This window comes from Schistocerca serialis, chromosome 3 (assembly GCF_023864345.2).
Source record: "Schistocerca serialis cubense isolate TAMUIC-IGC-003099 chromosome 3, iqSchSeri2.2, whole genome shotgun sequence".
Lineage (NCBI taxonomy): Eukaryota > Metazoa > Arthropoda > Insecta > Orthoptera > Acrididae > Schistocerca > Schistocerca serialis.
This window is the reverse complement of record NC_064640.1, coordinates 406,170,956-406,193,711: the sequence shown is the minus strand read 5'-3', so window position 1 is coordinate 406,193,711 and position 22,756 is coordinate 406,170,956. Positions and strand designations below refer to the sequence as shown.

The 22,756-nt window shown below is 43.3% G+C and overlaps 1 protein-coding gene across 1 annotated transcript in view; it reads right to left on the bottom strand.

Annotated features, from left to right (window-relative positions):
* Positions 1-22,756, bottom strand: part of LOC126470265 (putative transcription factor capicua) — a 336,823-nt gene that overhangs the window by 131,115 nt on the left and 182,952 nt on the right. Inside the window, 4 exon segments of the mRNA XM_050098002.1 lie at positions 8,902-9,078; positions 9,081-9,630; positions 9,632-9,728; positions 20,826-21,022. Of these exon segments, the coding sequence (XP_049953959.1) occupies positions 8,902-9,078; positions 9,081-9,630; positions 9,632-9,728; positions 20,826-21,022 (1,021 nt within the window).

The following is a 22,756-nucleotide window of genomic DNA, read 5'->3' as shown; positions in this document are numbered from 1 at the left end:
ATTATAGCTTTCGGCCAAAGCCTTCTTCACCAAAGAAAACATACACGCACGCATGCACACCACATGCACACACTGGCAGCTCTGACCAGAATGCAATAGCAGTCTGGAGTGGGGCAGAGAAGGAGGAGGGATAGCATGGTACAGGTGGAGGGAGAGAGGAGCACTGCTGGCTGAGTGAGCAATGACTAGAGACTGCCAGGAACAGCATCAGGATGTGGGGCTGGGGGAGGAGGGGGGGCAGAAAAGAAGAGGAGCAGGGGAGGGGAGGAGCAGGGGAGGGGAGAGGAGCGGGAGGGGAGAGGAGCGGGGGAGGGGAGAGGAGCGGGGAGGGGGGAGGAAAGGGGAGGGGGCAGGAAAGGGGAGGGGGAGGAGCGGGGAGGGGGAGGAGCGGGGAGGGGGGAGGAGCGGGGAGGGGGGAGGGGGAGGAGCGGGGAGGGGAGGAGCGGGGAGGGGGGAAGCGGGGAGGGGGGAAGCGGGGAAGATGGGAAGCGGGGAGGGGGAGGAGGGGCAGGAGCGGGGGAGGAGGGGCAGGAGCAGGGGAGGAGGGGCAGGAGCGGGGGAGGAGGGGCAGGAGCGGGGGAGGAGGGGCAGGAGCGGGGGAGGAGGGGCAGGAGCGGGGGAGGAGGGGCAGGAGCGGGGAGGAGGGGCAGGAGCGGGGGAGGAGGGGCAGGAGCGGGGGAGGAGGGGCAGGAGCGGGGGAGGAGGGGCAGGAGCGGGGGAGGAGGGGCAGGAGCGGGGGGAGGAGGGGCAGGAGCGGGGGAGGGGGGGCAGGAGCGGGGGAAGGGGAGGAGCGGAGAAGGGGAGGAGCGGCGAAGGGGAGGAGCGGGGAAGGGGAGGAGCGGGGAAGGGGAGGAGCGGGGAAGGGGAGGAGCGGGGAAGGGGAGTGAGCGGGGAAGGGGAGGAGCGGGAAGGGGAGGAGCGGGGAAGGGGAGGAGCGGGGAAGGGGAGGAGCGGGGAAGGGGAGGAGCGGGGAAGGGGAGGAGCGGGGAAGGGGAGAGCGGGGAAGGGGAGGAGCGGGGAAGGGGAGGAGCGGGGAAGGGGAGGAGCGGGGAAGGGGAGGAGCGGGGAAGGGGGGGAGCAGGGAAGGGGAAAGGAGGGCAGCATGCAAAGAATGTGAGGGAATGTAAACGGGAAGGAAGGTGATAGGACAAGGTGGTGCAAACTGTTGCGAGGAGGGTGTAGGGACAGTAGGTTACTGTAAGTTGACACTGGGATAATTTCAGGAGCAGAGAACATATTGTAAGGATAACTCTCATCTGTCCAGTTCCAAGAAACTGGTGGTGAAGGGAGGATACAGATGGGTTGTGAAGTTGTAATTAAAATCAAGCATGTTATTTTCAGTTGCATGTTGTGCCGCAGGTTGATCCACTTTACTTTTGGCCACAGTTTGGTGGTGGGCTACTCATTCTGGTGGACAACTGGCTGGTAGTCATACAATATGAAAAGCTGAGCAATGATTGCAGCAGAGATGGTATATGATGGCTGCTTTCACAGTGGATCGGCATCTGATGAGGTAGGATAAGAATGTGCAGGACTGGAAAAGGAAGTGCAGAGGGGGATCTATTGGGCAGGTCTTGCACTTAGATCTTCCACAAGGATAAGATCCCTGTGGCAAGGAGTTGCAACTGGGAGAGGGATACGGACAGACTAGGAAGTTATGGAGGTTGGGTGGGCAACAGAGCACCACTTTTAGAAGTGGTGGGATAGGTTTTGAATTTCAGGGTACGATAGTTTAAATTAATATACATAGTGTTGCTACAAGGAAAAGCAAAGCTTTCACATATAATATTGGTCTCGAAGATTAATAAGATGCAAGAGAAGCTAAGCTTTTACATATAATGTTGACCTTCTGGCTCAAAATTCTTCTAAATGGTCTTCCTCAAGAGCTGATTTTTAAAGGAGAATCAAATGATCTGTGATTTAAGAATTCATCCACACTCTTGCATGCTTTTCAATCAATATATTCCTGCAACCTGTCAGAAATAGGTTCGTTTCAGCAGTTGTCAGAGTGTGCCAGTTAACAGGCATCACTGCGCTTGCACCGCTACAATGACGCAGGAAGCCCATATGTTCGTATGTGTAAAAGATCTTACATTATGTCACAAAAGAAACGAAACAAGACATCAGATGCTACTCCGAGAGCATCGGAATTTTGTGAACCTTACTAAAATACATATTTCGGCTTTAAGTGCACATTTGTATGTCCAGATTTGGATATAAATTTTCTTGGAGTACCAGTATTGTATTATCTCATGTTTGGGTCTTTGTTATGGCATAATGCCATAACATGCTAGAAGATGAAAATGTGCACTGAAATGCAGCGAACAGTTGAAACTAGCCAATAGTGGGGAGTTTAAAAACTTCATTTCAAATAAATTGACTGCCTCAATGGAAAAGATTAATAAAAGTCAATATTCTTTAGCAAACTGACAAAATAACTTCACTGTCCTGCAAGGTGATTAATGCTTGACTGTCGGAGAGATGGAAATAAAATAAAATCTGAACTAACAACATTTTTAAGCATTCAGTATTATGTGAAAATATTTTAATTCACTTGATAGCTCCCAGCCACAGAAATCTGTTTTGTTTTCATTTGACATGAGAGCAATAAACAAAGAGGAAACAGCAAAATCACTACATGTAAACATGGGACACGTGGAGACTACCACCTCCCTACTACAACTCAAGACTGCTCTGCGCATCAGCTCCAGATCAACAATATTTCCGTACCTCCCTCGAGAATTTGAGGTAGTACGAAAAAAAAAAATACTTTTCAAAAATACGTTCATTTTGCAGTGCATATTTTCTGAAGAGTCTGGTGCATAAAACATATGTGTTCCGAGGAAATGTAAGACAAATTTCTTGGCCTTAAGCGTGCCTAAATGCAGTGCCACGCACTTTACACAGCATTCTTCTATGGCACGTCACTGTATTTCAATCCATGCAATTCAAACGTGTAATATTTTGTAATGGATGCCATCAAACTATATTTAGGACAGTGGAAATTAAAATGTCCTGTGGTTATTCTCCCACTCAACTAACTCACAATTACCAAATGGGATTAATTGTAACCAGTAGAACAAGAACTCTTCAAAAATCTTCACTCTTTATTGCCTATTAGCTAATAACTTTGTGTTTTGTGTGGCATAAAATTAAATGTAGGATACATAAAACTAGTACACATTTCTTCAATCCTTAAGTCCTAGCATTTTTTTCTCTCTAATTTTGCTACAGCTTTACATGACATGCTTTTCTTTCTGGGAAAGAATCTATTACCTCATCAAAGTTCTTCAAATGTTTTGCTGCATGAAAAAAATGAAAGATCATTGTCTAATTCTAAAAAAGCTGTTATACAAATAGTACTCAAGACTGTTCTGGTTTCTCAATCTGATTACGTGTAATTTGCACTGACTGCTAGACAAAACGAAATAGACCTGTCTAATATTGCAGCAAATGTAACACATACCAAATAAACAATATTGTTTTGGCACAAATGATCACTTTTATAACATGGCACTATAATTCACGAAGTACCCATAACATAGGCCTACTACAAGCAAAAAGCTTTGTGTTAGGAAATAGTTTCACATTTCATTCATAAACTTCAGATTCTCAAGCATGGAGATCGAAAAGTAGTTGTTGTTGTTGTGGTCTTCAGTCCTGAGACTGGTTTGATGCAGCTCTCCATGCTACTCTATCCTGTGCAAGCTTCTTCATCTCCCAGTACCTATTGCAACCTACATCCTTCTGAATCTGCTTAGTGTATTGATCTCTTGGTCCTCCCTCTACGATTTTACCCTCCACGCTGCCCTCCAATGCTAAATTTGTGATCCCTTGATGCCTCAAAACATGTCCTACCAACCGACCCCTTCTTCTAGTCAAGTTGTGCCACAAACTTCTCTTCTCCCCAATCCTATTCAATACCTCCTCATTAGTTATGTGATCTACCCACCTTATCTTCAGCAAGTAAAGTAGAAGTGCAAAATTTTTATATAAATTTGGAATTGACATATTCTTCTACACCTTGTGTGATGTCCCGTTTCCCTTGTTCTAACAATCAATCTTGTCATCACTAATTCTGTAACTATTCCTGCCAGTGTAAAAACTTATCTTCGATTAACTTCACTAACCGGTGCCGCAATCACCGGTTTAGTTAAACCACATTTATTCTCTGGTTAGGCATTGTTTATGTGTTCATACAACGCGTTATCTGCAACTACTCCCAGAATAGAACTTATGCAGCTGCTAGCCAGGGACTGTACAACTGGTCAAAAATTTTCTGTCATTTTCTTGGATACACCGAGGAGATGATACATAATCTTTCTTGCCTGTTATTCTTGTTAGTCGTTTATTTCCGCTCTGGTAGTCTGCATCTATGGATTTTGCTAGTAGTTATAACAATGCTGATCATTCACAAATCCAGACAACCACATAAACAAACAGTGATTGGCACTCACCCCAGCTTTATTCCACTCAGCTCGTATAGCCCTGTCCTTTTTGTCCTGCAAGAAAGCTTTTTCTAGATGTGATGGGGATTCCCCTGGCAGAGACATCACATACATTATGCACAGATTCTAAAATAAACTTATCATTAATTCGGAAATCAACTTAGAATGTGTCAAAACTGTTCAAAAACCAAAAGGGATGCGATTCACAAAATCATATGAATAATCGATAGACCAACATGTGCTGGATGCTACACGATTTGTGAAACAATGTTTTTTTTTTTCCTTAAGATATGAATTTGCACCCCCTCCCCCCCGCCCCCCCCCTTCAGCAGCCACTCTCTGTGTTGGCAGACAGCTGAATCCTGACTGTCAGTGGTGGTAAACTGTGGAAGAACAGCCAACCCAACCATAGTCTGGGAAAGTGTCATGTGGGGTTCGTCTGGAGACATCCATTCCCTATTACAGTAACAACTAGGCATCTACCTCCTCTCATAGAAATCCTTCTGACAGTCTCCCATATGACTGTACTTGTAGTGGAGCATTTTATGGCAGTCACAAACTATTGTTAAAATCTCTTTCTGCTTTCTCTAATAATTTGGTGAGATTTTGCCCTTGCTATTCAAAAGGCTGTGACGTTCTCAGCTGTTGGCTGTCACTTGAAGGTACACAAACTGCTCATCTGGTCCTGATTGCAGAGCACTATTCCTTCACTACACCAAGGGAAAGGCTGCCCTTTCAGCTGTCCTGAAGATTGTGGAATGGATGGTTTAGCAGTGTGGTGGATCATGTGGGTAATATGTAACATTCATTCCTGGACCCTGTCATGGTGTTCAAACACAGCAAGATTGCTGAAAAGTGTCCAGTCTGCTCTATTGCGCACCCATCACCTGGCACGTGAATCCACATTGGGAAGGGATCACTTAAGTGCAAGTCATCAACCACTTCCCACTGAGTGGTACGTGGGAGGGCCGGAGAGCAAACCGAGAGATTGACAGTGGTGAACAACTGCTGTTGCGTGCTAAAGTGCACGGTCTGCACCATGTTAAAAAAAACCCACACATTATGACATAAGAAAGCTCTCAATTCCTCTACTCCTGGGATGGGTGGTTGCAGAGTCCCAAAGTACACTGCATGTGTTAAAATCACCACAGAAATGAAGGGGTGGAGAGCTGAATAAGGTGGTTATGGAGAGACAGAAAGCCTCTTCATCGAGCACCTCATGTGGGACAAGTGTAGTAAACATATTGTCAACTAATAACTGATACAATGACTACTTGCAGGCTTGTTGTGAGCGAGAAAAGTGAGAAGTGGTAGGTGTTGACACTCCTCCTCTAGTTCTCTGTCCACAAAGGTTGTCCTTTTCATGGAGAATGTGGCCAAGCAGCTAATGTGGGGCAGAGAATTTAAAATGTGTCTCCTATAGACACATACACATTGGTCTACCCTGAGCTAATACAAGCAGCTCCTCCAGGTGTGTTCTGAATATATTAAAGTTCCACTGAAGTGTGGAAGTAACCTTAATGGTGAGGTTTTCCTCTGTCTTTCCCCCCATTGTTCCTTTGTGGGGTGGGGAGATTTGAAGCAGAGGCAGGAGATTACTGGACAGACTTGCTGGTTCCCTCAGCACACATCGGTATCCGTACCATCGATGGCATGGTAATCAACTGATCCATCAGGCTTCAGATATGAACATTTTGGCCTGTTGGTTCTTGTCCCCAGCTTGGATTTTGGGGATACTGGCTAGGCCATTTTAAGAGAAACTTTTTTCTGGGTCTCTTCTACTGTCTGCGTTGAGGGTCTGCTATTCCTTTCAGACTTTAGTTTGGCATCCACGATTATTTTAGTGGTAGAAGGGGGTGGTTGTGGGAATAGTGGTGGGGCTTGCAGCTGCATTTACAGATGCAGGTTGATACGCTATGCTCAGCTGTCAAAGTCTCAGTGCCTATATTAGTCTTCTGTACAGAATGCTTCAATTCAGTGGCAAACAACTTCAAGAAACAGGGTAGCTGTGTGGCATACAATCTCTACATCAGAAAAAAGAGATGCGTTGTATGACTTTAATCTACTGCATTTTCTTTTCTTCTGCAAAGAACAGGCATTCCCTGCTCTGGACTGGATGGGCTTGAGAGAAACCGGTACACATGAGTGAAGAAGTACAAGTGCACATATGCTTAGCTGGTTCATGGGCAGAAGAGCTGCGTCTTCCACACATAGCCCAATCATGACAGCCCATGGTGGTGTGATCAAAGCATTTTCACTTCAAGCAGCAAGCAGGAATAGGTGCATAGGGCCTCACTGTAAGGCAGAGAAAGCCTACCACCATACACTCAAGGAACTTCAAAAGATTGAATTTCTGAATAAAAAAGGTTGACTTCTATAATTCACAATAAACCCTTTTCATGAAATTCAATACTTCAGTGACATGTTCATAGCTCTCATTTCAAATTTAAACTTTTGCAAACTTACAATAACAGATTTAATTTTCATCAAGACTAAATGGAAACACACACTGAACAGATCAGGACTACCCAACAAATAAATTACATACCATCACCAAACAACAACAATGACACATTAATCAAGGATAACAGAGGCACAATAGTCAACACAGCAAGAAACGTGTGTTTTTTAAAAGTTTTCTCCCCACAATTTCATGTCTCGTCACAAAGGAAACAAATTTTTCACTTCACTCTTAAATGAAATCTTTAGCCATTGCAATACAAAATTGTAAAGAATAGCTCAATATATAATGAACTATGAAATGTATATCAGACTCAGAACACATTAGTTACAAACTGGGGAAAATGTCACCTTGACTTTGAACCATGTTTTCAGTCCAAGATAGCTTAAATAAAGTTTCATTTGAAAAAGGGTATAAGTGTTGTTCTGTACCATCAGCATTTCAATGCCTTTAAAGAACAAAGTTTATTACAGTCTTATTATTTATAGAGATTGCAGACATGCTGAGAGTCGGGTACAGACCACACCAATATCAAAATATCAGTTTTATGTCCAGGCACTGTACAACAGAAAATAACTACACAAAATATGGCAGAGAACATCATATGTGACTGTCCATTAACAAAGGAAGACATAGGCTTGAATTTGTACACTTCAGATACAGGGGCTGTATCAAGACTGAGTGTGTTGCACACCAGAAGTGGCAGTTACAAGGTGAGAGTAAGTTCCTCACCAGAATTGTAGTCAAGAAACATGTGAACTTTAAAAGCGTCCACCAATAAGAGCAGTAGCAGAGATCCATGGCTGCAAAACCTAGTACCTCCTACTTGAGCAATTCCTCCATGTGAGGCAGATCAATGATTAAGTCACTGTGGTTTTCTTAAATTGATTCAGTTAGTTGATGTTTCTTCCTAAAAAGGACACAGCTGTGTAACTACTCAGTCGATGGACAAATTCCTCTGCCTTTAATGACCTCTTCATTAAGGAAACATTAATCCCTAATCTTCCATCCTTTAAGAAATACTGATTAGCATGCTTTCCAGTTTACCAGGGGTCAGAAGGAGCGTGAGGGTGTTACCCCAACACTGTTACACAAACAGATTTTGAAGGAGCTTATTAAGTGAAATAACTTCAACGTAGATGCTAATACAAACTGGGTCAGAGGTATCTGGGTAAAAGCATAACATTCAGACTGACTTCACTAGTACAGAGCTCATACTCGATGTAGAGCTGCCAGTGGCAGAGATTTATTCAACATTCTTTACATGTTCAATGCAACCCTACAAATAATCATTCAACAGTAAAGAGCCACCACAACTACTCCTACGCATGCCAGAAGAAGTTGCAGGAGCTGGTAGGCATGTCAGCTGGGTTAATGCTAAAACCTGTACTACGTAATCAGCCCACTTAGCACAGTAACAATGAGACAGTTGTCATTTGCCACTACGGCTTCGATACTTATGTTGCGCCCCCCCCCCCCCCCCCCACACACACACACAGCACTGTCCTCTTACTATGGTTCTCATCTTCCCCCCCTCACATGAACAGCCAGCACATGACACAACAATAACACACCACCATTGAGACAGTTTGCTGTATTTCAATCACTGTGCGGAATGGCGACATAATTTGCACACTTGACTGCACATTCCTTCAGTTCACCTGGGAAGGGGTCACTAGTGATCACTGAGTCTCCACCAGATAGAATTTCAGACTTCGTCTTGGTGGTAACCACTTCGAAGTATTGAAAGTGACCTCATCTCCCTTAACACTGGTTTGCAAGACAAAATAAGTCATCTAGTGCAGTAACCAGATCAATTAGGCTGTTGATAACTGTTTGTTGGCCTGATAAGTTGATGATTTTACCCCACTCTGAGGTCACATGTGTTTGGGTCAGTGTTAAATGCTCAATGTTACGATTCGGGCAAGTACACATAATTTCTTCAAATCACTAACCATGGAGCATAACAGATTAAGAGAAATGAACACCCACCTGTTCCTGAAGTTTGATAATTTCCTTGTGGCATGTAAATATTCTGGACACAGGCACCAGGAGGCACAGTATACTGTACAGATTCCGATGCCGAAGTAGATGATCCACTTCCTGGTGATCGCCGAGTTACAGGCATATGGTCCACATCAAAATTTTCAGTTTTTAAAACAAAATTCCCAATGGTCCACTTTCAGTAAGACTTAATGTCGTGGTCGAGGTGGTACGTGATGAAGGATCCAAGAATGTTAGGGTCAACGGCTGCGACTGGTACGAGGGCGTCTGAGGATGAGGAGCAGATGATTGTGAAGAAGGTGGAGGTTGTCTGTTCGGAGTGTGATGGTCGTAATGTTGTGTAGCCATATTTGATGGATGTTGCCATATGGTGACCATCGTCGGTTTGGTTACACTACTACTTTGGCTTTGTGGCAGAGAATTTGAGGATGACTTATACCAATGCCGTCCGCTTTCTAAATAAGGAATTTGTTGCACTGATGTTGAAACACCATTCGTTACAGCACTACCAGAATTCTTACTATCTTGTAATTTCACTGAAGTTACAACACTTCCACTCCATGATGCCGAAACATTCACATGTTCTTGCTCATTTTTGTTAAACTGCTGTAAGTGTGGTTGTTCGATTGGTCCTTTCACAACCTTTGGAGAAACCGGCATTGTTTTGAATGCTCCACCAGTAGGCTGGAAGCCAGACACACCCATAGGATTCACAGCGTGAGTGATATGGATATGACAGTACTCCAACTGCTCCAGGTTTGTCACCAGCATTGTGGGGAAATTTGCCTCCACTTTCAATACTTCCTGAAGGTAATCTGCAAAATTTATGAAACCAAACTTTCAAAATATTGAATTTATTCTAAATCAGATTTCTTAACATATAGCAATAGTCCTATCAGCTCTGGTGTTTTCCCCTATCACATTACCTTAAGCTGACCACTTCAAAACTTGTATAAATTCTGCATCGAAAGCCTTCTTACCATAATTAATCAAACATTCCTTTACTAGGCAACATGGCCGTAAGACTTTTTCCAAATATCAGTAAACAGTTTCACTGCTGCAGTATTATTTAAATCGTTCAGAAGTTCAGATACTTTACACTGTACAGTATAAGATAGTATTTAGTAATAGCTGCTTCATAGATTAATTAGATTGACATCTACTTTTTTCTCTGTATGTTAAGACAACATTAATGAAGTTCTCCCCTGAGGTGCAACACACATATCGAATCACACATAACGATTATATCTTAATATGCTATGACCATGTGGAATAACACATAATCTGTCAACCTCCTTACAGAGGTGCTGTTGCAGTTTACAACATTACAGACTACACTGTCCAGTCACATTAATGCGACCACCTGTCAAAAGCATGAATAACTTTTAGCAGTGCACAGCACTGCGAGATGTGCAGGATGAGTGTGAGTGAGGTTCTGGAAGGTACCAATGGGGATGTCAAGTTATGACGACTCCAATGCCATGGTCAGCTGCATTCAATTTCTTAGTTGAGGATCCACAGCACGAACAGCTCAATTGAGATGGTACCACAGATTTACAGTTGGGTTTAAATCCAGAGAGTTTGGTGGCCAGAGGAGTACAGTAAACTTATTCTGGTGGTCTTTGAATTACGCACCATACATTGCATTGAACTACGAAACATTGCAAACTGTGTTACACGTTACATTGTCCTGCTGGTAGATGCCATCGTGCAGAGAAAAAACTAACTGCATCTAGGAGTGGACATGGTTGCCAAGGATAAATGCACATTTGTGTTGATCCACTATGCTCAACAGTTGCACATCTGTTTCCCTGTATGCACTCTGCAGCCCTCATGCACCGATCATCTATGGCCTATGGCAGGGGCGGGCAAACATTGCACGCGGCTCATGAGCACACGGCGCTGCACGTGTGCTGCTCACGTGCTATAGTCAGATGGGACAGTGACGACAGCCGGCAGGTTCGGCAGTGTAGTACCAGGCTAAGCTGTGGACGTTGAAGCAAAGCGACCACTACGTAGTGAACGTTGTATTTCAAGAACCGGAAAATGCAGAGTGAATCAAGGAAACGGAGAAGTGGAGATTTGCTATCTTTTAAAAAGGAATGGGAGAATCATTTTTTCTTTGTGCAAAAACGTGAAACTTCGAAATGTATAATATGTGATAGTATTCTCGCTGGTCAGCGGAAGTTTAATATTGAACGCCATTATAAGAAATTTCAATATGTTCCCGTACTTAGTGCAATAAAAGAAGAATTTCTCAAGCGATTTGGGGATATATCGCACTTATCCCAAGGTTTTGAATAGTTCTCGAGACAATTTGCTGTTTCTGTAGATGATATTCATCCCAGTTTGCAAATGGAATTAATAGATCTGCACTGTAGATTCTACAGCATAATTCTCGTCTGAGAGACAAGTTCCTTTTGGCAAGACGTGTAGTAGATTTTTATCACGACTTTCCACAGCAAGAGTTTCCTTGTCTCCATCGTGAAGCCACGAAGATAATGTCAATGTTTGGCTCGACATACGTTTGTGAAAGACTTTTTCTGTTATGAAAATTAATAAGTCTTAGTTAAGAGCAAACATCAGTAACGAAAACTTATGTAACTGTTTGCGTTTGTCTGTATGTAGAAATTTTGTTCCAGACATTAAATGTATTGTAAACTCCACCTGTGATAATTAAATAAAACGTATTGTAGGTAATAGGTACTCTTTCAAACCACGATTTCTTTCAAGCACTCCTACTAACCTTATTCCTTCATTCAATAAAACAGGCCAGGAAACAAAATGCATTACATAGGAAGAAGTGGAGAGACGGTATGGTGGGGAGTGGAGAGAAGCGGGTGGCCAGCTTGCCCCTGTGTGCACGCAGAACAACTGTTAACTGCACACGTGCAAGTGCATCGCACACGTGCAGGATTCCTGCCCGCCCCTGGCCTATGGTATACCACAGTTGCTTTGGCACCAGTTTTGGATAGCACCATTTTGCCATGCATGGTATACTTTAACCACGGCAGCGTGCAAACAGTTTACAAACTTAGCCATTTCAGAAATGCTTCCGTCCTTGGCCCAAAAGCCCATGATCATGTCCTTTTGGCCGTCAGACAGAACGCTCCATTTCCACAATATGACAATAACTGCGCTGTTTTCCAAATTCCACTGACTTGCTTTATATATCCTCCACTGCTAGTGCTGCCACCTGCCATCTGTGAGTGGTTACTGCACATTGATGTCAAACATAGGTTATAGTCACATTAACATGACTGGATCGCGTATAATATGCTAAAAGGAAGTTTATCTTGTCAAGGACATACAAACCAACTTAGTGCAAGTTTTTATTTTAAGTACTTCTTAACCAGCAGGAATGGTACTTGTACTTAAAGTCAGATAATTTTGATGAAGCATTTTAACATTCTTGAAGAGATACTGAACAAATGAGTTTGTAAACATTAAGTGCAGAAAAATATTCTCGGTGACACACAATTTGGATTTTGAAAAGGTTGCATCCACTTAGATGGATGATATGTTAGAATCAATCAATCAATCAATCAATCATAAACTTTGTCACTGGAATAATTTTGTGATTCAGCTAGAGGTTCTGATTACAATGACCATGATATCCACATGCAAAAGTATAAATATCATGAAATACTTGACATAGCTGGTTCACGGTTTTTATCTTATCTCCACATAAGTCAGACAACAATAGGAATTTTGAGTTTGAATCAACGCTAATTGATGTGCCATGAAGTTAATCGGAGAGCTCTTTCTTAATCATATTTTGACCACAATAAATTGCTATGTACAGCTAGGGGTGCAGTCAAGGTAAAAGTAAGTCAGCATTATCTTTGCAGTTCAGTAGAGCATGTTGTGTTAAAAAATATAAATGGCTTGTGTACATTGTTTAGTCTGTCAACAAGCCTCTAAGAGTCATTTCAAGCTTAAGGCGTGTAACATTATCATATTATGGGGTTGACAGCAAGGGGCCGAATTAGCATAATTTGAACATTTAATCCCTATTAAGAGACACATACCATTGCAGATCAGACTTGTAGCGATTGGGCATGGTTAAAAACTCCTGCTGATTACCACAATAGGCAAATTATAGTTCATAGTGATCCCAAGGTGAACGTAACGAAACTGCACTCCTTTTCAGCGACAAATTGGAGGGCTGTATAAACTCAGACAGTATGATACCCTAGATCTCCAGAAACTCCCTGCCCCAACACCACAGTGCATTAAGAAAGTGAGCAATGGAGCACCTGGAGTGATATGTTGATGAATGGCATTGGGTTCTCTTCACCAATGAATACGTGATTTTTCTAACACCTGACAATTGTCACAGACCTCTCCGGGGAACACCACCTTGATGAAGCACTGTCCGTGCAGGTGGAGAGGCTTGTGTATCCGTGTGAAGCTGAGGGCTATGCCGAAGGTAGAGGACCTACTGCTGGAAAGGCCTTAGCTGATGGATCAGACTAAGAGTTCCCCACAATGTCCCATCTTCCTTATCCAGTCCCAGTCCTTACCCAATTCCCTTTCCCAACCCAAGGTGTGATACGATTCGTGCCGAGGGGTGCATGGCACATGGGAAGATGTGTGGACCGTGTAAATCCCCAAATCTTGTCGGACCAAGACGGACATGACTAAAGAAAATAAATTAAAACAAACTGAGGGTCAAACTGAGATCTCAGACACCCAAACATCAGACACAGGACCGATGGAATCCATTCCCACTACTGAATCAGGGTCTAGACCTGAGCCAGAAGTGGGAACTGTAACCGAGAATTTGGACCAGATCAAGGTAAAGCCTCGTCTGGGGCCCAGAGGAGGAAACTCCTCAGAGAACAGAGACAAAAGGAAGGGAAAGAATGGCTTCTCAAAGACACGTGAAGGGAATTAAAAGGGCTTGAGCCTAAGACCCTAAAAAAAACTGTCTCAGGTTGAAGGGGACATGCAGACCCCCACAACTTCGAAGACAGGCAGGAAGATGATAAGGGAAGAATCTAAGACTCCCTCCTCCAGGGATAAGCAAGCCCAGAAAAAACCAAGGCAAGAAATAGGAAAACAGACCTATAGTACTGCAGTCTCAGGGAAGTTATCCAAGGAAGGCTATCCACTGGTAGCCATCACTTCGCAGCAGCAGGAACTTGTACAGATGGCCTTCTTTGAAAAGATTTGGGGGGACACTGGTCCAGGACCTAAACTTCAGAAGGGTCTATCTAGATCATGGTGCCCTCGTTTTTGTCTGTGAGGGGATGCACACAGTGGAATGGCTTAAGGACAAGGTGCTCATGATATCCCCGTGAGAGGATGCTAAACTGGTGGTCAAGACAGCAGCGGACCTTCTTAAGACCGCAAAGGTATCAATATGGGTACCAAAGGTCTTTAAGGATGTCTCCCCTAAGACTCTGTTCGGGAAAATAGGGGTCCAGACCTCAAAAGTCTCGACAGAGGACTGGAGAGTAATCAACCAGAAGGTTGCAACAGAAGGACAAACCCTGGTGGTGGAGGTTGGAGAGAAGTCCCTGAAGGAGATGCGAGAGCAAGACCTGAAATTGTTTTCAGCGTTCTCGCTGGTCACCAGTAGGGTTATCAAAGACCTCAAAGGCAACTATGGCAGCCAGACAGAGACTGGAGGTGTTGCAGATTAATCTGAAGCACAATAAAGGGGGGCCTCTGCTGCTCTGAGCCGCTGCCTGGGGAGGCAGGAAATGGATGTGGCCCTGACACAAGAACCCTACTTATATAAAGGGGGCGTATCGGGCCTCGGTGGCACTGGAGGTAAGCTGATTTACGCCACAAATCTAAGAAACTCCAGAACATGCATCTATGTAAGAAATGGAATTTCTTTAATGCCAATGATGGATTTCTGCTCTATGGACCTAGTGAAAATCAAAATGCAGCAACGTGAGGAACGGAAGGTATCACGATGGAAATTGTTTTGGCCTCTGCATACGTCCTTTACGAAGACAGTTCTCCCTCTCCTTTGCAGGTGAGGAGACTAGTAGAAGCCTGCCATCAGCAAGGTGACCAATTGTTGGTTGAATGTGACACCAATGCCCACAACCTAGTGTGGGGCAGCAAGGACACCAACAGTAGAGGTGAGTACCTTCTTGAATTTCTCTTAGCTAACAACTTGGAGATCCTGAATAGGGACAATGAACCTACATTCAGGAATAGTAGAAAGGAAGAAGTAACTGACATAACTTTTGGTTCCATGATGATGGGCAGCTATGTCAAACAATGGCATGTGGTGTTAGAGCCATCCTGATCAGACCACATGTACATTAAATTCAAGGTTGAAATGGGAATCAGACAGACCATGACCTACAGGAATCCTAGGAAAACAGACTGGCAGACATCTAGGAGGGACCTTGATTTAAGCTCAATGGAAATTAAAACCTCGATAAGGGATCCAGTAGAGTTTGAGGAAGTAGCAGAGGCTGTTACCTCCACCATAGTGACCTCATATCAGGAACTGCACAATCACCAGGAAGTGCACAAATAGGAATATGCCTTGGTGGAATAATAGCTTTGAAACACAAAGAAAACAAGTAAAAAGACTGTTTAACCTTGTGAGACGCAAAGGACAACAGGCAAAATTTCGTGAGGCCCTTGTCAACTACAACATTGCAATTAGACAAGCAAAGCAGGCATTCTGTGAGGAAATGGAGAGCACAGCTGCTGAAGCCAGACTTCACAGAATCCTCACTAGAGTACCAACCAATCTAGGAAGTACGTTGAGGAAGGAGGATGGGAAATATACCAACAGCACATGAAACGCTGGAACTGCTCCTCAAAACTCACTTTCCTCAATATGCTCTGCCGGACAACACAGACCAGAATGTGATCCCGGAGAGACAATGGTTCTCAGGCACTCGAAGAGAGGACTGGGAATCAGCCAAGGAGTGTGTGGACTTCAATAAAATCCAATGGGCGATGGGAACATTCCAACCTTTGAAGTCACCTGGCCCAAACGGAATCTTTCCAGCTCTCCTGCAAAAGGCAGGAGAGAATCTAATAAGAATCCTATGCAGGTTATTCTGGGTTAGCCTAGCGTATACACCACGTTGGTTAGACCTAGGATTCTCTACGGTGCCGTAGTGTGGTGGAAGAAGGTAGAACAGCGGGTTGCAGCTAAGGAGCTTGCTAAGGTGATGAAACTGGCCTGTTTAGCCATAACAGGCAGAATCAGCAGCACATCAACCACTGGGGTGGAAGCCATGATGGACATGCCTCCACCACACCTTTGGGTCAAGATAGAGGCAGCAGCTGGGGCATACAGACTTGGATCTCATTGGGATATCCAGAATCACACACTAAGATAGTGAGTGAAGTAAATATAGGAATGGCTGGGGAAATATCGGCCGACTATATAACAACTCCTAACTGCTTCAACAAGCCATACAATATAACAATTGGAAGCTGGAAGCAGAGGGGAAAAAAACAGTTTGACACCGTATGGGGGACACTGTTTGGTTCACCGATGGGTCAAAATCAGACCAAGGCACTGGGGCAGGGGTGTACAGGGCTCAGCCAAGACTGGAGGGCATCATCTCTCTAGGAAAACTAGCCTCGGTATTCCAAGCTGAAATTGGTGCAATCAGGGCATGTGTGGAGGAGAATATGCGTAGGTGCTACAAGAACCATAGCATCTACATTTATTCAGACAGCCCAGCAACGAGATCTAAGATTGTTGCAGAATGCCACAGGGCTCTGATGGAGCTAGGAGGAAGCAATAGGGTAAAGTTTGTGTGCATTCCTGGCCACTCAGAGGATTTGTGGCAATGAACAAACTGGCCAGAATGGGGGCAACAACACCATTTATTGGATTAGAACCTGTCCTGACAATCACCAATGTTATGATCAAACTAGAACAACAGAACTGGCTTAGGAAACAGCATGCAGAATATTGTACCACAGTTCATAAACAAAAACATGGTAAGGTAATGATGCCTAAGCCGTGTTTTAAAAGAAGCTCTGTAATCCTGGGATTGAACAGAAAAGAGGTCATACTCATGACTGGACTGATGACCGGCCACACGAATTTCAAAAAACACCTACACACAACAGGTATAATGGAAGAAGACCCTAAATGTAGGATCTGTGATGAGGGTGAAGAGACTGCATCACACCTAATCTTCGAATTCATGACATTGGAGAGTGAAAGATATAGAATCTACATGACAACTAGCCCTGAAGAAACTATGTCTAACAAAAAACTGGTAAAGGGACTTCTTGCACTATTTAAGGGCATTGGTTGGCTTTACTAGATATACAGGGAGCGATGATACCACACAGTAAACACTGTTTCGGTGCGCACAGTGGTGGGTTAGACAAAAGCTGTTTTAGCTTCACTGTCAAAATCAAATCAATTGTCACAGAAGAGTGTGGAGGCCACCTGATAACAATACACATCTCAGGCACGCAGTCCTATAGGTACAGTAGGTAGGTGGTCAGTCATATTTTGTGTCAGTATTGTGAACAGATGGAACAGATGTCAAAAGCCTCTCATCCATATCAAGGGTAATATGAGGGCTGTACAGTATCAGGACCAGACTGTCCAACCTGCTAACTCTACATTCAACATTTCAATTATAAGATTTGTCTTTCAAGACAATAACACACAAAAATAGTTCAGTGACCCTGTGAACACCTGCCTCAAGGCGACAGGACTCCAACGAATGGAATAGCTTGAGGGATATGCTAGCACAAACCCAACTGAGCATGCTTAAAATGCACAGTGCATCATCACAAGAATCCTCTTAAAACACTGCATGATTTGAGGAGCCCCACCAGCAGAGAATGGGACACACTTAAAGAGCAATGTCTCAATCATCAAGTGAGCAGCATGTCAAAATGCGTGAGGTGTAGTCACATAGTTTGAATGTTCCCCAGCAGCAAATTTTGATTTCAAAGATTTGCACTTTCAATCAGAGTGAATTTATTTTGGTTAAAATTACTATTTTTAGTTGCGAAACTCACTGCACTGTCATGGGATGTGAATTTGGCATTTTTGATAATTATTGCGACACTGAGCCTCTTTTCTTGACGGTTGAAACCTATGCAGGCTGGCAGCAGCCGGCAAGGTGTTCTTATTCAAGAAATTACAAGTGGGCTGCGGTGATGCAACAAGAATCACTGCCGTGCCATACACACACACCAAAAAAGTTTTGCATCACCCCAGTTCCCAGAATTCCTGAAGATAGACGTCGGCTGTGGATACTGTATCACAGACACACTCCCTTTGACTGTTCCTAGATGTCACTAAACCCACCAAAAGATGTAAACAACCATGCATGAGCAGTGCCTATTAGACGGAGGGGGTCCGACAGCCGATTAGTTCCAGTCATTCCAACAGGAAGGAGGTATACGCATGGGATAGATTGAAAAGGGCTGTTTATGGACGACGTAACCCACCAACCACTGTGAGGGATCTATGCTGAATCGCCGTTGAGGAGTGGGTCAGTATGAACCAACATTGCCTTGATGAACTTGTGGATAGTACGTCATGACGAATACAGGCATGCATCAATGCAAGAGAATGTGCTACTGGGTATTAGAGGTACCGGTGTGTACAGCAATCTGGGCCACCACCTCTGAAGGTCTCTCTGTATGGTGGTACAACATGCAATGTGTGGTTTTCATGAGCAATAAAAAGGGCGGAAATGATGTTATGTTAATCTCTATTCCAATTTTCTGTACTTTTTTTTTTATGTGTGTAGTAGCAAAAATTACCACACGTTCGGCCCTTGACAATGCAGCCAGTGCTGTAATGCTGCTGACACAGTGAAAATATGGAAGCCAGCCACCACATGACCAAACCCTGCACTGCAGTTCTACTGTGGCCTATGTGATGCAAAATGATGTCTTGTCGAAACAGGGATGAGATGAGCCATTATCCACACCATCCATTTCAGTTCTGCAACGCCTGTCTCTGCCAGCAGCCAGCTGCGAGAATTACTCCACAACAGTCACTGAGCTGAAGTGGGTTATCTAGTCTGTTATACTAGCTGCTGATTCCATCAGCTGTGGAGCTATGAGCTGTGTCCAAGTCCAGATGCCACCAAGGACTGAAATGGAGTCTTCCGGCTGGTGGCCTACCTGCTGGCTGATTTTTATAGTCTGCAGGATGCCTACTTGGGTACCCATGGTTCCCACCTGGGCTTGACTAGCTGCTGAGCTGTCGCTTGCCTTGTGTGGGTACACACTGCTTCTGCTGGCTTGACTCATGCGAGCGCACTGCCACTGCAGCCTATGCTCGCATGTTTCCTGTACTGAAATGCATGTTTCCACTGGCCGACAGTCGACTTCTGCAGAGGTCAGTATAGTTGCCTGCCGCCTCTGTCTGGGCTCTGGTGCTGCACTCCTTTACCTGCCAGACTGTTGGTGGCATGACTCTACCGCCACCATAGCCTACTTAGTCCTGTGAGGTGACTTGTGTCATCAAAGGCCGTGTGCTGAGTCCAGCACCCTCTACACACTCCAAAGGCCCAGCACCTGACCCTGGTCACTGACTGCAATGACTCAACCACTGTATCAGATGGAATAAATAAACAAATCTTCTACGATTATCAGTGGATAGCCATCTGGCTCCATGAACCTGCCACCCTGCTAATCAAATTGCACCGCAACCTGTAGCCAGATACCTAATTACACCAATCATCCTGAACCCTGCTAGATGATGATAGAAATATAGAAAGAACTGGTAGTAATCCTCTTACTGAAGGTACAGCTAATGAAATATGTGGAAATATCAACAGATGGTCTAAGATAAATGAAATTTCTTTAAATGCCTTATGTGTACAGTTGAGCACTTCCCGTAGACTGCCAGACCCTATCAATATGACCTATTCAAAGAATGAAATATAGAAAATACAAAATATTTAGCTTTTAGGGGTACAGGTAGATCAAAACCTGAAGTGGAAAACCACATCTTATATTTAATGAAATGCTTTAATTCAGTTAAATTGGCAGTACACATTATTTGTTTTAAAACTGAACAAATCCACTTTTCCTGTGTATTCTCATTCACTAATTTACAGAATTATTTTTTAGCTATCTACAAAAATAGTGTTTTGACTACTGTTTTATGATATATACTTATCAGTATGTCTTGTTCCCTACATTCTCTACAATGATTTCATGGGTTCAACACCACAGAAAAGTGCCAAATAAATACATCTGGATTAAACTACAAGTCAGACGGTAGTATAGTGAAATTTAACAGTGAACTGTGGAATTTTCTGTTCATTAGTACTTTCACAAACATTCTTGAAACTAACATTTCTCTTCCAAATATGATCAAAACCAGCACCACATTAAAAGGATTTTATTAAACTGCATTTAATTGAAATGTACATCCTTATCCACATTCCATACGCAGTGTCTCACCATGGGATTCACAAAATGTAATCAGCAGTTTCAAATACACACACATGCACGCGCGCGAGCCCACACACACACACACACACACACACACACACACACACACACACACACACACACACACCATTCTCCTGCTCTCGCTCTCTCTCTCTCTCTCTCTCTCTCTCGGAGAACAGAGGTTATTTGAAGACTGATAAAAGGCTTTTACCTCTTATACAACAAAACAACATGAATCACATTGAAAGAGAAGTAGATTTTAAAGATGTAACTACCTTCTGATGACTAGATTTGTTTCATTAATGGGGTAGGTGATGAAAAAAACACATTCAGTACACTTTAGGTGAAAGAAATGCCACATAAAAATAATAATACCTCACAGGCTTAAAAAAAATGCACAAGGCTACAGTAATAAAGAGAGCAGCAGTGAAAATTCAACTTATGTCACCTGTATGACACAAAGCAAGTAATAAATTTACCACTGAATATTAAACTTAGTTTCTAGTTACAAACAGAAATATCATTACCTCGCTTTAATTGGTTTTGGCCTGCAGGTCACCTCACCAGAATTTGATTTTATCCCAGAGACAGGACTAAACCTCTGTTGTGGAAATGCTTTATTTTCTATCAGTGGTTCCATGTCACTCTGAGACTCAGAGTCCGAGTCAGTAACTTTCTCCTTGCACTTTAGGTCAATTTCTGGCTGTATATCTTCACATATAACCTGGCAACAGCAACAAAATAGCAATATATATTTTATTTTAATACTGTACTTCATATAAGCTACATTGGCTTTAAAAGCTGTACATACATCAAATTTGATTTAAACTTAAGAGAGAAGTACGCTTGTGACACTTTATTTGCTACCATTTTTCCAGTCCACTGGGATAGATGTAATTCAAAGTACAAATATGTAAATCTAAAGATAATAACTTACCAAGTAGTAGAGATGTGAAGTAATCAAAATGCACATAAATAAGAATGAGAACTTTGATAGAGGCAGAGGCAGTACATGTCAAGCAGAATATGCTCAATTTCAGTAGGTACCTCATAACCCATGTAATTCGTATCCTCCCTTCCCCTCCCCATACCAGCATATTCGAGTTATGTAGACAGGAAGTGTCCTCCAATACTGTAATCTTCCGGGTCTCAATTTCTACTAGCCCCCACTTGCACCCATCTCCAAGCCTGCCCCTGGATGCTAACTTCATCATTCTGCACCCACACTCCATTCCCTGCAGTTTCCCCTTTCTCTGTTCTATAACTGCCTCCCAAGCCGCCTGTACACACTGTCATGCACTGGGCACAATTACCTGTGCCTGCAGCCACAATTAGCCTATTGGTGCCCTTGTACACCTGCTGCTCCTTCAGCCATCCCTCCCTCCCTTCCTTCCTTTCTCTTGTACCCTGGCTCCTTTCGCCTCTCACTCACTCCACCCTACACAACTCTTCACTTGTCAGGCAGGTACGCCAGAACAAGTAGTCAGCTAGGAAAATGTTGCTATACAAGGGAGTGTGTGTGAGTGTGTGGTTGGGAGGGGGGGGGGTTTGCAGGCACTGAATAGCTCTCAAATAGGATTCGTACAAAAGCTAGCAAAGTCCTCAGTCTCATTTATGTGCCTTTCAGTGACTCAGTTCCTCTACTATTCAGTGAGTTGGTAACTTTTCTCCTTAAATTACACAGGCCAATGATTTTTTTTTTAACTTGTTTTACATTGATAGCTGATCTTAAAAGATTTTTATAAGCTGAATCCAATTCTAGCCTTAGTTTTTTTGTATCACCCATAGTTTTCGAGCAATATGCTTTTTACTATATAGTATAAAAATCCTATGCTATACGGTAAACGGGGAAATTAATGAAATGCTTTGTTACAACATAAGCATGGTTTGTATTTACAGTAAGCTACTTAAAACAAAGATATGTGTTAATAGAGGTTTCACTTGTTAGCTGGAATTGGTTTGTATTTTCTTTCTCTTTTTTCTTTGAAGCTTCTTGTGTAGCTTTTTCTACGATGAGTCGCTTGCTGAACTTCTCGGTGAAGTGACCAACAGTAGTCCCCCATCATGTTGGTGTTCCAGCGGCCTTGGTAGCGTTTTTTCATCACTTTAATGTCCTTGTGAAAACACTCTCCTTGCTCCTCACTAACATCTCCCATATTGTCTGGGAAGTAATCAGGGCGACTGTTCAAAAAGTGAACTTTCAGACACATTAAACATCCTAAAGTTTTAAACTTCTTTAACATCGTAGCTACAATAGAAACATATTCTGGGCCTTTTTGATGTCCTAATAACTTTGTAATGACTTGCTTGAATGATACCCATGCTTCTTTCTCATTTAATGTCATTGTGGATTCAAAGTTAACATCGAACATCAATTTTCTAATGTCAGGTCCGACAAAGATGCCTTCTTTTGGTTTAGCTTCTGAAAGGTGTGGAAACTTTTGGCAGAGATACTTAA